The 14,280-nt window shown below is 41.9% G+C and overlaps 2 protein-coding genes across 3 annotated transcripts; both read left to right on the top strand.

Moving 5' to 3' along the window:
- The first annotated feature begins 68 nt into the window (after positions 1–68).
- On the top strand, positions 69–5,731 carry si:ch211-256e16.3 (kelch-like protein 20). Of its 2 annotated transcripts, none has more exons than XM_054759457.1 (12): positions 69–166; positions 479–769; positions 831–965; positions 2,283–2,474; positions 3,501–3,644; positions 3,725–3,911; positions 3,987–4,133; positions 4,209–4,337; positions 4,418–4,594; positions 4,851–4,997; positions 5,080–5,245; positions 5,316–5,731. In XM_054759457.1, exons 2-12 carry the CDS (start codon positions 500–502, stop codon positions 5,470–5,472), a joined length of 1,851 nt encoding a protein of 616 aa, XP_054615432.1. In that variant the 5' UTR covers positions 69–166; positions 479–499; the 3' UTR covers positions 5,473–5,731. The 2 variants fall into 2 exon arrangements, with proteins under 2 accessions (XP_054615432.1, XP_054615431.1); XM_054759456.1 differs by having other exon boundaries at positions 813–965.
- Positions 5,732–6,182: 451 nt separating this feature from the next.
- On the top strand, positions 6,183–13,667 carry LOC129171100 (cytochrome b-c1 complex subunit 2, mitochondrial). The gene is made up of 14 exons (XM_054759462.1): positions 6,183–6,320; positions 7,711–7,812; positions 7,886–8,035; positions 10,723–10,787; positions 11,051–11,107; positions 11,226–11,350; positions 11,485–11,582; positions 11,670–11,727; positions 11,816–11,911; positions 12,502–12,701; positions 12,773–12,853; positions 12,944–13,020; positions 13,097–13,250; positions 13,348–13,667. The coding sequence occupies exons 1-14, from the start codon at positions 6,288–6,290 to the stop codon at positions 13,429–13,431; spliced, it is 1,380 nt and encodes a 459-aa protein (XP_054615437.1). The 5' UTR covers positions 6,183–6,287; the 3' UTR covers positions 13,432–13,667.
- Positions 13,668–14,280: the final 613 nt, after the last annotated feature.

Genomic DNA, 14,280 nt, shown 5'->3' with positions numbered 1-14,280 from the left:
AAAAAACCTTCACCGCCCCCGGAAGGAGTGTAAACACTGCGCTGCACTACACTCCATTACTGTAAGATGGCAGTAATGAGCATAAAAAGTCGCTTTTCAGCAGCTATAAAAAGGCCAGAAGAAGCATCCTTCCATCTTCACGATTGCTTCATGATTATGCCTACAGGTAATATTCATCATTAATTAAACGTCTGTGTTTGTAATTTCACCACTGCGTACATAATTAGAACGACCACAGATCTAGTGGTTTAATTTATTATGTCCAAAAACAGGCCGCTAAACTATCACTGTTCCACTGATAACTTAAGCCTAATTAGTGAGGAAGCTAACAGCCTGGCCATCATCATCCTCTCGCCTGTTTTAAGTGTTTATTTTTAATATACCAACCTAAAATGACTTAAAAGCATGACAGCTATCACATAATATAAGGTGGACATTTTGAAAGTGACTCTTGTTATTCCCACGGTTTGTCCCGCAGGCTTCCTCGTCGCAGTCCGAAATGTCTGAACTTGTGGAAGTCAACTCTGGTTTAGTGTCGCCCTCCTCTTTAAATGCCAACACCCAGGAAGACTCCATCACTCCGGCTGCTCCGGCCTCTCCGGGCGGCGAGGACTACCTGTTTGTGGAGGCCAGACACCCCAACACCGTCCTGCAGGGCCTCAACACCTTGCGGCTCTACAATGCCTTCTGTGACGTTACTCTGTGTTGTGGCGGACAGGAGTTCCCCTGTCATCGCATCGTGCTGGCTTCCTTTAGCTCTTACTTTCAGGTACAAACTGCATTACCTCACAATAGTTCACACCGACTGCTAGTGTTCTTCACCCTTGCAGACCATGTTCACCACTGACCTGAAGGAGTCCAAGCAGGAGCGGGTGGCCATCAATGGAGTTGAGCCACAGATGATTGGCATGCTGGTGAGCTATGCCTATACATCAGAGGTCTACATTTCCAAAGCAAATGTCCAGGTAGGGTCCCACGTTTCCTTCCCTTTCTGTGATGCTTTTTAAAGCTCTTATGTTGTGGTACTCAAGGGGTGGCGCTAGACCAGGCAGCTGATGAGAATTATTTTGCCACCTGATTTTGACACGTTCACACTTGTAGTCCTTGTAGGCACTTTAGTGTGGTTTTGTGTTGACACATTTTTGTCAGTTGACCAAATAATGCTTGCAGTTACGCATATGCCTAAACGCGTGCCTTGTATGTTTAACGATCTCGTGTGGCGTGTAGGACTTGTTTCTATGGCAGTTTTTTTTTTTTAAACAATTTTTTGACTCATGGTTTCATAGTATCTTAAAAGTTAATTGATATTGTTACAGCATAATATTGACTTATCTGTATACCTGTACATTGCATGAACAGTTAAATGGATAGTTAGGATTTTTGACATGAAGTTGCATGACATCCCCCACCAGTAGTGTAGTACAATAACAGTGACTTACCCCCCACTTGGTCTCCTAAGTCCTGTAGGAGAGTGTAGTTCCACTGAGTTGCTGGGGACAATAAAGTAAAGACTTCTCAAAACTGTATGCATTCAAAAGATTAATACAGTTGCATCACAAAATCAGACCTCACAAAACGCTTAGTGTTATACATTTGTCTCCCGCCGTATTACGTATCCCTTGTTTACGTATGTGTTCCACAGCTGAAGATGCGAGTGTCTTCGTCACATTCACATAAACGCACAGGCGACAGTGCGCAGGGATACGGCGGGAGACAGATATAACGCAGAGCTTTTTTGTGAGGTTTAAGTTTTTGAGAAGGCATTTTTGTCATGCAAATGTATTAATCTTTTGAACACGTATTGTTTTTAGCAGCCAATTTATTTAATTGTCCCAGCAACTAAGTGGAACTATGTTCATCATCACAAATGTAACCAGACCTGGACTTAGGAGACCAAGTGGGGGTATGTCTGTTATTGGACTACAATGCTGATGGATATGTCATACAAATTCATGTCAAAAAATCCGAACTATCCCTTTAAAGGTTTTGTGATGCAACCGTTTGACCGGGGAATTTATTTTTTTTCATTTCTATTATGACCAATGGTGAAAAGATGTTCTTTGAACAGATTATTCTTCCTCAGTGTTGTGACGTTCAGAAACGAACAGGTTTTTTTGAACTGCTCGTTACCATGAACGATGGGAACAGAGTCGCGGTTGGGAACTGTTTAAATAAATCCCATCTCTACCGCCTCAGAGGTTCCACTGTGCTAAATGTCTGAACACTACCACCTGGTTAAAAAAAAAAAACAACAACCCTTGAACCTGCTTTGCTCTGCCCAGGCACTGCTGGCCGCAGCCAACCTGCTGGACGTGATGGCCGTACGTGAGGCCTGCTGTCGTTTCATGGAGCGTCAGATGGACGAGATGAACTGCGTGGGGATCCACTGCTTTGCTGAAGCCCATTCGTGTAAGCAGCTGGAGAAACGAAGCATGGACTACATTCTTGAGCACTTCAGCTGCGTCTGTCAACAGGTGAGACCTCTGCACGTTGGGCTATGTCACACCATAGCTTTTCTGCTGTGATTACACACCTCCTTAATAGTGATGATTATAAGGTTTCCTCAACGGTTGCAGCACATTACCCAAACTGTATCGACACACGGTACTGTGCCGCAGTGTTGCTCAATACAGACACCTGCTGGATCTTAAACACGCATCACACTAAAGCCACATTTGCCGCTTCTGATGTGGTTATCTGATAGTATAGTGGTACTATTCCGCCCTTGGAAGGCAGAAGGCGGACAGGGTTTGAACCATAACATGCAGAGGCCGATTTTTGTCCCAGTTCACCTCAGTCGAGAGACTCAGCTGTCATATTCATTCAATGACCTACTGTATACAATAATATTGAAATTATGGTATTTTATATTTTTATCGAAGTTTAAAATAGCTTTTTATATCTTTTAAAATATACATTCAATAAATAATGAACGTGTCATAATGTGGAAATCAAAGTGAAAGTTGTGATTGGGATGTTTATAGGATTTTTTTTTTAATTTAAAAAAAACTGTTTTTCCCAGGGTCTTGGACTTGAAACCAAGTGAATCAATACTGTAAATTGAATTAAAGTATTAATTCAATATCTACTACTTCTGAGTAAGTGGTAAAATGTTTATATACTGTATCTGTGTATTGAGGTGCTTTTCTTTAGTAGGACAGTTCAGTAAAACAAATAGTACATTTAACCTGCCGAAAATAAAAAATATTTTCAACTAACAGTCACTGAAATGCAGATGAATTCTATGAAACTATGACTCTAGGAAACTTCACCTGCAATGTCCAGTATACAGGAATTTATTTCATGGTCGCACTGCTTGAGTATTTGGGTAAAAAGTTACTGAATTGATTTAAAGTTACCAAATCGTATCGTTCTAAATGAACCAAAATTGTTCTTGAATCGTATCGGCAACCATGAATCGAATTGTTACACCCCTAGTAGAAGCTATCATAAAGGTAAGGTTCCACATTAAATGACTCCATTTTTTAACTGTCTTGCAGGAGGAGTTCCTGTCACTGTGTGTGGACAAGCTGACAGAAATTCTGGCCAGTGATGACGTCAACGTGTCCAGCGAGGAGCTGGTGTTCGAAGCTGCCATGCTGTGGCTAAATAAATGTCCATCCCGCAAGCAGAGCTTTGACAAGGTAGGATCAAAACAGCACATGGGCTGATTTGTATGCAGCTTTTGAGGCCACCTTTGTGACTCCACCCACTCCTCTTGAAGGTCCTGGAACACGTCCGTCTGCCCCTCATCAGCCCTTACTACCTCCATGATGTAATAGAGTCTCTGGATGTAGTGAAGGAGAACCAGGGCTGCCAGAGGCTCATCTCTGAAGCCAAAGACTACCTGCTGCTGAAGGACCGCCGCAGGGAGCTCTTCTGTCCCCGGACACGACCACGGAGATCCACAGGTGTAAAATAAAAAAATCATAATTTCATGATATCACTTGGTTCTCAATCGTAATCTTGTGTTTTCATCGCTACAGGAGCATCCGAAGTCATCATAACAGTTGGTGGGGAGGATGACAAGGTGGTGCTGCGTAGCGTGGAGAGCTTTGATCCCATGACCAATAAGTGGAAGAACCTCGCCTGCCTACCCTTCGCTGTGAGCAAGCACGGCCTGGTGGTGTCTGGTGAGTGAACAGTCCGTAGCTCACAGATAAACTGATATAAAATGACTAAGATACATTTACATTCCTTCCATGTAGATTCCACCCTGTATTTAGCAGGAGGGGAGTTTCCTGACGGCTCGGCCAGCAGGGAGCTGTGGCGCTACGACCCGTGCTTCAACTCCTGGATGGAAATGGCTCCCATGAATGTTGCTCGCTCTGAACTTGGTAAGTTGTATTTTTAATCGTACTCCCCCTCCCTAAAGTCTGCAAAAATAATGCCGTTGTCTCTCGATCTGTCCTCGCAGGCCTTGTGATGCTGGACGGTTTCGTCTATGCGGTGGGCGGCTGGGAAGGGCGCTATCGTTTGGCCTCAGTTGAGTGCTACAACCCTCACACCAACTCCTGGCAGTTTACAGAGTCAGTCAAGATGGCCGTCACAAGCCCTGCTGTGGTGGCCCTGGATGGTCTGCTCTATGTAACTGGTAGGACATATTGCTTATCTTTCTATTTCCTCATAGTGGCCTGGGTGTTTATATACCCACCTGCAGAGTACACCAGGCATTTAGTGAGAGTAAGCAGTTTGATTGCTTTATTATTATTATTTTTTTTAATAAGGCAGCATCCATATGGGTTCTTATTTGTCACTGTATAGTTGAGGCCATTATGTAAGGAAATAAGATACTTGAAGGTTCTGACAGACGCTCTTTTTAAATCCTAAATTTTGTTTTTTCCATGTAGGTGGAGCGGTTCTGGAGGATGGCGACGGCACAGATCTCACACAGGTGTACAACCCTAAAACCGCAACATGGACGGAAGTTTCCCCGATGCAGATTCCTCGTTCTGGTTCAGCAGCTTGTACGCTGAAAGGAAAGATTTATGTTATAGGTACAGTATTTTCCCCTTTTTTAATGTCCTTCCAAAATAGATCCAAGTCATGGTACCATAGCAGCATGACATTGTATTGTAGGTGGGTGGCACGCCTCAAAGGAAAACACGGACAAGGTGGAGTGTTACAATCCTAAGACAAACCAGTGGACCATGTGCTCGCCCATGAAAGAACGACGCTACCGGCCCGGTGCTGCCGTGCTAGATGGAAAGATCTACGTCCTGGGAGGAGAGGAAGGATGGGACAGGTGAGATGGGAGCTTATTGTAGCACATCTGCATTCTGTCACATGAACGTGCAACTTCGATCCCCTTGTAGATACCACGACACGATCGAGAGGTTCTGCGATGTGACCGACACGTGGGAGATCGTCGGGGAGTTGCCCACCAGTCGCAGCTGGCTCAGCTGTGTGTCGCTCCTTCTGAGGAAGGACATTCACTGCAACATCTGCCCCAGTAAGCCAAACGACGAGTAAAAGAGTGACACCCACTCTCCATGGGGACATGGCACTACGAAGTTCACAGCTGTATTTTTGTATCATTATCTGGAGATGTATTTATTTGTGAATGACTGAATGCTTAAGAAAAATGTTGCTGTATGGGCCAAAGAATCAAATTGTGAATATTTTTGGAATGGTACCTATGCTTGTATTAAACATGTGTTGTTTTTAATAACTATTGACTTTTTGTTTTGTAATTAATGTCATATTACTGTAATAAAATATCTTAAATGCCCATATTTTATTATTAAAATATTTAATCGTATGAAACTCAACACCTTTTAACTGCAACACTTAAAATATTACCCCATGTAGAAAACACCTCTCAGATGTACTAGCTCATCTCAATATAGGTTAGAATATCATGCCGAATGTATATAATTTTAGGAGTATTGTTCAAGTAAACCCAAGTGACTTATTAAAGGCTCAAGTTTTTGCAGCCAATTTTATGAGAGCAGGAAACCAGTCACAATACTGAAATTTTTTTTAACGTTTTTTCAAAATATGTGGGGTTTTAACTGTAACCTATAATCAAAATGATTTAAACATTATACTGACGTGTTTCACTCTTTGTAGTAAATATAGAATATGAGTTTAACTTTTTTAAATTATTCTGAAATTAGCTTTAAAATACAAATTTATTGAGGTGAGCTAGTGGCTTCCATATAATTACGATTTATCATTGGGATTTTTTTTTTCAGTGACGGAAAGGTCTTCCATGGGAAGCCGAAGTGGTTTGTGGGTAAATCGTCACCCATCCACCATATTAGTGGCTACAGGAGTTTGGAGCCATGAGAGGAATTCGGTCTTTAAACAACCTCTCTGTGAGTTATCGGCTTTATTGTGTTTTAAGCATAGAACTGTCTTTATAAAAACTTTGATTGTCGAGTCTTCGCCTGCCAACTTGGGACGTGAACCTACATTTAGTTGGAGTTAGCCTTTCAGCTAGCTTGCTAATGTGGCTACAATAAATCAAATAGTAATTTGTACTTCTACGCGGTATATGAAATCACGTCACTTCGGTCGTTACTATTCCATGAGACACCAAGTGACGTACATTTATGCGTGTTTTGCAAGCCGTAACTTGGCTTGACTCGACTTGAAGGTCACATTCGGACTCATGCAACACTTTTATAGTAGGCAACACCACCAGAAACGTGTTATTGGTTTTCACAATCTGTCGTGTACACCTTTAGGGCAATCTCAGAATTTAGGGAAATGTGCCTTTTTGGTTCCAATAGTAAGTCACCCTTCCTCGGAGCCATAAACAGTCATGGGCAAAAATATTGGCATGCCAACATTTGTGACCAATACTCTATTTGATGGAGAGGATAAAATGGAATTACTGTTTATGCTAATGACTCATTAGACTGCCTGTGACGCTAATGCCGCATTGTGTTTACATGCACCCTGTAGTTCACATGTCAAACTCAGGCCCGGGGGCCACATCCGGCCTGCGCTGCAATGTCATTCGGCCCGTGCAGCTGTTTGTAAAATAGCATTGAGTTGGCCCACCTTGCAGACCTTATGAAACAGAGTGCTTCCTCTGGTATCAACTACTCCTCTGGAATTTTAATTTTAAAAGGGGAACCAATATTGTATACAGCACAAAATTCACAACCATTCCTAATAAGGGTGCCGGATTCAGAACAAAAGTCAAAATATTTTAACTGTACACGTCTAGAAACGTCCGTACTTTAACTATTACACCCTGTCTGTACAAAATAACACCTAAAAGAGGCATAAGACAGTCAAAGGTGATCATTTTAACTACAGAAAGCATGCTGGGAAATGCGTAATCTGCCCAACCCACAGCTGCAAAATCTTCCGGGTTACACATCTCACGGATTGTGATGTTTCTGTGTTGATATAAAACACTATAGGTTTTGCCCGGCCATTGACAGAATGACAAAGAGGTCAACAATCACTTTATCAAAATGAACTACGTCAAAACAACCATAGTCATGTCCGCCGACTATCGAAAAGCAGGAATTAATGGACACAAAAAAATGGACATTTCCCCCACTCTGATAAAAAATAAATAAATAAAATGTCCATGTGGGTGGGGGCTAATGTCCAGTTTGTCCCACAACATAAGTAGGCCTCTGCTGTAGTACATACTTACCTATTATAAGAATATAGCCTTTTTTATTATTTAATGGACTGTTGGTAAGATTACTAATACTTGTTGCTTGTTGCTATTGCCGCTTGCAGAAACGGAGCTATGCCGCTGCCAGACGAAGTGAACCTCTGACTCAGCCCTTAGCAGGCCACAGGCCCTCCCCAGCTGCACCACCCCCTCCTCAAAATGTCCAGGTGGATGCTGCTTTGGTTAACGTGCATTCTATTCCTGGCATTAGTTTAAACGTACCAGTTTTCTTTGTGTCAGGTGTCCAAGCTCCCAAACGGTCTGGTGATAGCGTCTTTGGAGAACTACTCCCCCTTGTCCAGCGTGGGTGTGTTTGTGAAAGCAGGGAGTCGCTATGAGACTGTGGAAAACCAAGGTGTTTCTCATGTGCTGCGGCTGGCTGCAAACCTGGTAAGTTGTGATTCACTTGCCTTGTAAAGCCTCCGTATACCATTTGTGTTTACTCAAAAGAATGCATTACATTTTGCTTGTGTAACAGACAAGCAAAATCTAGTGAGGGCTGTATCAGCGAGAAGAAGTTATGGATTAGTTTGTTAAGAAGGGGGATGTTATGAGCAACATCTGGCTCTGATGTGCAAAAATAAAAACTGCTGAAGAAAATTTGAAATGAATTTGCAGATGCAGGGCTGTATTTGCATTTGCACTTTACATTTTGACGGTTTATTTAAGAAAATATATTGCCAATGAATTTATTATCTTGAACTTCTCACCCCGTAATTGTATTAATCACCTTTACTCAGTTTTATGAGTCCCTCCTTTTTGTTGCACTAAATGTAATTAGTATTTATTTGTGTTAATCAGCCTGATAGCATATGTGGCATGTTGTTTATTAGAGATCAACGGATTATTAGTAGTTAAGGAGGCCGATAACCGATATTTGGATCTGATATTCATTTGCAGCAAAAGTATAAACAATTGGTGTAAAAATGCTGAATAATGCGAACACTTAACTGCATTTAACTGCCTAAAGCACGTTTATTTAACCAAACAAATAGAAAAATAGCTCCAGAAGAGCATGGAGTTCCTAGACTCAGAAGCATCTCTTAGAAGTTGAATAAAAATTTAAATAAATAGCTCCCTGAAATGTTTCCACAGTAAATAAAGTAACATTTATATATAACCTATCTTAGTTTTAAGTTCAAACACAACAAAAAGTACAGGGAATTAACAAGCACAGCGGCAACTCCATCCATCCATCCATCTTCTATGCCGCTTAGCCTCACTAGGGTCGCGGCCTATCCCAGCTGACTTTGGGGGAGAGGCGAGGTACACCCTGGACTGGTCCCCAGTCAAAGCAGCAACTCTTGTAAAGTCTTGTAAACTCTTGTAAAGTTAAATAAAAGCTTACTGTATATAATAGCTCCCTGAATTTTTTTCAGCTTTCATCTTAGCGTACTTCCCTCCAACAAAACAAGACTGAACCTCGAGGGAAAGGCTTCTTGAGACGTCATCTGTACTTCTGTGAAGAAGGTGTTGGACGTTTCGCTCCTCATCCGAAGAGCTTCGTCAGCAAACTAATAAGTGCTGGTAGCCTAGGCCTTAAATACAGTAAGAAGTTCTTACTGTATTTAAGTTCTTACTGTATTTAAGGCCTAGGCTATGAGCACTTATTAGTTTGCTGACGAAGCTCTTCGGATGAGGAGCGAAACGTCCAACACCTTCTTCACAGAAGTACAGATGACGTCTCAAGAAGCCTTTCCCTTGATGGACAACTCCTGTAGGACTGAGAGCCTACACAGACGCAAAACAAGACTGAATTCAATTTTTTACTCTGTCTTACAATCACACACACACACAGGCTTCTACAATCACGGACTGTTTCCACATTGATATTACCAACAGCATTGTTTCAAGTGATTCACAGATATATCGGGAGGTACTACGAGCTAGCAAAGCTGCCGCTTGTGTTTGTTCCGCTCTTTAACGTTATGTTATTGATGTAGTCGTGAGCTGTAGAGTTTTTCATGTGACTTTCACGCAAACACCCACTATTGTCCACATTACATACATTCTCCCCATTGCTAATACATAGTCTGCTGAGCCTTTGGAGCCAGACCGGCGAACTAATGGTGTGGTACGCTAACCGGCCTCCACCTTGGCGTCCTTCCCTCCAATAAAACAAGTAAATTGAGTTTTTACATGCTCTCTCTCAATCATACACATGCTTTTACTATCACGGACTGTGTGACTGTCAACATTATCAGCAGCCTTCTTTCAAGTAATTCACAGACATGTCGGGAGGTACTACGAGCTAGCAGAGCTGCCGCTAATGTTTACTCCGCTCTTACGTTATTCTGCTGCTCACTATAGTGTTAGTAGTAGTTGTGAGATGTAGAGCACTGGGTTGTTTATTACAATTTTGACCAATTTAATTATTATTAATTTATATTATAATTATTTGTATATATTATTACATATTATTTATATTATATTAATTTGTATTGTAAATTATTACAAATTTTGACATTACAATTTTCTGCGTTTACCTTGACATGCGTATTTGCTCTCAGGACGTTCTCCACAAGAGAAAACTTCCCTGTCCGCTGTGTGTGTGTGTGTGGTTGGCTCTGCAACTAACACGTGCTGTGGCATGCTTAACCAATCAGATGGCGCCGTGGGTGGAGCAATGCTGGAGACAAGTGGCAGCCAGTAGGAGAGAAAGAGACGGCCGCGGCTGTATCTGAGCCGAAATAACCCAATTTTAAATTGATTTAAATAAAGTTCGATACCGATATATGTTAAAAGCCCATGTATCGGCCCTGATAAACAGCCCGGACGATAATCAGTCGACCAATATTGTTGAATGATAAATATATTTGTGATGAGCACATGGTCTTACTGTATGTCATTTGACAAGACTTAGGCTTGGTAAACTGTAAGTAGGTTATAGTGATTGAATACAAATCAAATAAGAATAAAATGACTTAATATGTGAATGTGCTGTGCTGTGCTGTACTGTACTGGAAAGGTTGGGCCCCGAGGTGAACTAGGTTAAGAACCGCTGTCCTATACCACATCCATCCATCAATTACACGTTTGTTAACAGACATTCCTTTGTGTTCTTCTGTGTTTTGCAGACCACTAAAGGTGCTTCTGCCTTCAAGATCTGCCGCAGTGTGGAAGCGCTGGGCGGCAGTCTGAAGTGAGTGACTCAAGTGAATTAAATACAGCGGTATTTAATCACAGTCAAACAGTCCATTCCGGGACAATTACTAGTTCCAGGCTGAAACTGTTGCTATCAAGTATATAGGAAGTTAACGTCTGTATAATAAAAATAAAGTAAAATGACACAGTAATAAAGCACACTGCTTTTGGGCTGTTTGACTGTGGGGGCGTCACTGCAAATGACTGATTATATAAATAGATGACTGTAATCTCATAATAACTAATTGTGCTTTCCTACAGTGTAACATCATCCAGGGAAACCATGATCTACACTGCAGAGTGCTTAAGAGATCACCTGTGAGTTGGCACTCTGAGATGCTGTTTTCTACAAGTGCCGTTAGCACCACAAACTCTCCAAAGTGGATAATGTGCCGCACCTTGACCTATATCTATATCTATATCTATGTGCGATCAGAGACGAAATATTGGAGTGTTTGGTCAACGTGACCACGGCTCAGGAGTTCAGGCCTTGGGAAGTGGACGACCTTACACCCAGGGTGAAGATTGACAGAGCTTTGGCTCAGCAGTCTCCTCAAATAGGTCGGTACCAGTGCTTGCTGTAATCAGCTTTTTGGAAATGATGTCACCAACCTTTTGTATGTGCAGATATGCATCATATGAGCTTAATTAGTGTCTCGGAAATGTAGGTTTTTTTGTCCCATTTCCTTTTCTAGGTGTGATTGAGAAATTGCATGAAGCGGCATATAAAAACGCCCTGTCCAATTCTTTGTATTGCCCTGACTACATGGTTGGCCACGTCTCTCCTAAACAAGTATGGATCTGCACTTTTTCTTAGCTCTAGAAGACCACACGCTGGCTTCTATCTGAAATTGACCATCTCGTTGTTTTTCACCTGTAGCTGCAGTCATTTGTCGAGGACCATTTCACTACTAGCAGGATGGCTCTTGTAGGACTCGGTGAGTGTCTTTTTGTGACGGATGTATTTGAACTTTTTTTTTCCCTGTCCAACCTTGTTAATCTAGCATCCTTCCTGTTTGTATTTAGGTGTAAAGCACTCTGTCATGAGGCAGCTGGCGGAGCGGCTCATGAGTGTCCGCAGTGGGGCTGGAGCTCCTGAGACGAAGGCTGTTTACCGTGGAGGTAACAAATGCGTTCATTAAAACAGTTCATAGGTGTCTGACATGCTTCGGTCAAAATACCTCAAGGATAAATCATTACAGCACACTTAAAACCCTCTCTAAACAGCCCCTTTCAAAGCAGCTGGTTTTAGAAGTCCCCAGGAACGGCTAAAGATCTGAAATTAAAATTAATCCACTTTGCCCTCCGTGGCTCGAAGGCGATATAGGTACAGTAATGTGTGGAAATGTGTGAATCCAAAAACCCTCTCCTTAGCTTATGTTTTCCGTGTAGTCCCTTACGAGAAAAGAAAATGGCTAATCGTTGTCCACGGAGTTTCCAAGTCATTAGCGTAGGAACTTTGTGTGAGGGCAATCTTGTGTAAAAGAGCTACATTGCTATATCACAAGCTGAATGGCTTGCTGGAAGACACATTTTATACTTGGGCAGAGATAGGCAGCTCACATAAAATGTTGTGTAATTTCACACTTGATGGTTGGGCAGGCATGCCAAATACCCTAATATTTTTATAGAAGCAGTTTTTCCCCATCATAGGTCCCCTTTTAAAGAGCCATCCTTTTTTCACACACTTTTTAAAAATGATTGTTTTGTAGGCGAGCTCCGTATGCAGAGCAACGATGACCTGGTTCATGCACTGGTTGTCAGCGAAGGGGGCATGACAGGCAGTGCAGAGGCAAACGCATTTGTCGTGCTGCAAAGGATCCTGGGAGCTGGGCCACATGTAAAGCGAGGTGCCAACGTCACCAGTAAACTGAGCCAGGGTATTGCCAAAGCAACCACGCAGCCCTTTGATGTAAGGAAGACACTGATCTGGCTTTGCTTCTTGACATCTGTTTGTCACATGTTTTTTTTTTTTCTTTCAAGGCCTCAGCCTTCAATACCTCATACTCCGACTCTGGTCTGTTTGGCATCTACACCATCTCACAAGCTAACTCTGCCAGAGAAGTGGGTCCTTTTCCAAAGAGAAACTAAAATTAGAATGGTCAAGTATTCTGCAAGTCACCAACACTTGTTGTTTCTGTCACCTTGTGCCAGGTGATTAAAGCTGCCGTTGCTCAAGTGAAAGGTGTGGCCGAGGGCAACGTGTCTGCAGCAGACATCACTAGAGCAAAGTGAGTTCATTGCAGGATGTGTGCGTTTGCCAGTCAGGTTAAATGGAGGCTGCTCAACCTACATCTTTCTGTGTAGGGCTCAGGCTAAAGCAGAATATCTGATGTCAGTTGAGAGCTCTGGGGGTCTGATGGAGGAGATAGGTGCTCAAGCTCTGACGACTGCAGCGTTTCAGCAGCCCTTGACAGTTCTCCAGGCTATTGACGCCATCACCCAGGACGATGTGGTCAAGGTGAGTCTTCTATTTGTCCTGTTTTTATTGCTATCTAATTACAACTGTCTGGAAATGTAAAAGCAAATTAAGTGCTTTCAATCATCTTTCTTTCCAGGCTGCAAGGAAATTTGTGGATGGCAAGAAGACCATGGCAGCTAGTGGACATCTCATTCATACACCTTTTGTGGATGAGTTATGAAATTCGAGCAAAGCATTAATAATTTTAACGTTGGCATATGCAACGCCTGTCTGCTCTACAAAGAAACATCAAGGGCCTGAGGCCTCCGCTTCCTGCAGCTATTCATTTGATGTGAGCAGTAATGTTTGTCCAGTAGTGAGTGTCATCTCCAAAAAGTGGAGCTGCAAAATGTAGCTGTTGCTTTTTTTTGTCCATTTCGCTGTATATCTTTGTAAATTAAAAATAATGACACCAAAACCAGCACAATGTGTCTTGAGTAATGTTAGTCCACTCCTTCACCACAAGGGGGAGTGGTTATCCCGTCAGTCTCACAGTTTGTAAATCTGGACAAGCGGTAAAGAAAATGAATGGATGCTTAATAAATTTTTATATGAAAAAGAAAATAGCTGGGTTTTCCCGAGTACCACTAGATCGAGTCTGTCTACCACTAGTGGTTACTCGTACCACAGCTTGAAAATGAATGCTTTTCAGTACTGTAGCTGAAGTAAATGATTAAAAGAGGAAGTTACGATCACACGTAGAACTACACTCATTGATGAAGAGTTACTGCATCATGCAGATATTTAGGAATTTCAGTACTGGATTTTGCCAAATGAGAGATAAGACACATAAATTATCCATTTTTATTGACCCTGTCAGATAGGGATTCATTAGATTCATCATACTGAGATGTCAAGCAGGCACACAATTTAAACACTTATCTTTTTAATCTGTTTTTGTAATAAATTGGTTTGTCGTTAATATGTATGTTAATGGTGATGACAATGCATGTTCGATTTTTTAAAACATTTATATATTTATTCAGTACATATTTAAATGGGTTAATTATGTAAAGACAAGTAGTTTAAA

Source organism: Dunckerocampus dactyliophorus, chromosome 18 (assembly GCF_027744805.1).
Source record: "Dunckerocampus dactyliophorus isolate RoL2022-P2 chromosome 18, RoL_Ddac_1.1, whole genome shotgun sequence".
In the NCBI taxonomy this organism is placed as follows: domain Eukaryota; kingdom Metazoa; phylum Chordata; class Actinopteri; order Syngnathiformes; family Syngnathidae; genus Dunckerocampus; species Dunckerocampus dactyliophorus.
The sequence above is the reverse complement of the archived record's forward strand: the minus strand, read 5'-3'. Positions and strand labels throughout refer to the sequence as shown.

What these genes read in the sequence shown, in the direction of transcription:
- si:ch211-256e16.3 (XM_054759456.1), top strand. Translation starts at nt 500, where the DNA reads ATGTCTGAACTTGTGGAAGTCAACTCTGGTTTAGTGTCGCCCTCCTCT. An exon ending in CCTTTAGCTCTTACTTTCAG is followed by an intron (nt 770 to 812) that starts GTACAAACTGCA and finishes ACCGACTGCTAG; the next exon opens with TGTTCTTCACCCTTGCAGAC. An exon ending in AGGAAAGATTTATGTTATAG is followed by an intron (nt 4,998 to 5,079) that starts GTACAGTATTTT and finishes ATTGTATTGTAG; the next exon opens with GTGGGTGGCACGCCTCAAAG.
- LOC129171100 (XM_054759462.1), top strand. Translation starts at nt 6,288, where the DNA reads ATGAGAGGAATTCGGTCTTTAAACAACCTCTCT. An exon ending in GAGTGCTTAAGAGATCACCT is followed by an intron (nt 11,108 to 11,225) that starts GTGAGTTGGCAC and finishes ATGTGCGATCAG; the next exon opens with AGACGAAATATTGGAGTGTT. An exon ending in CCCAGGACGATGTGGTCAAG is followed by an intron (nt 13,251 to 13,347) that starts GTGAGTCTTCTA and finishes CTTTCTTTCCAG; the next exon opens with GCTGCAAGGAAATTTGTGGA.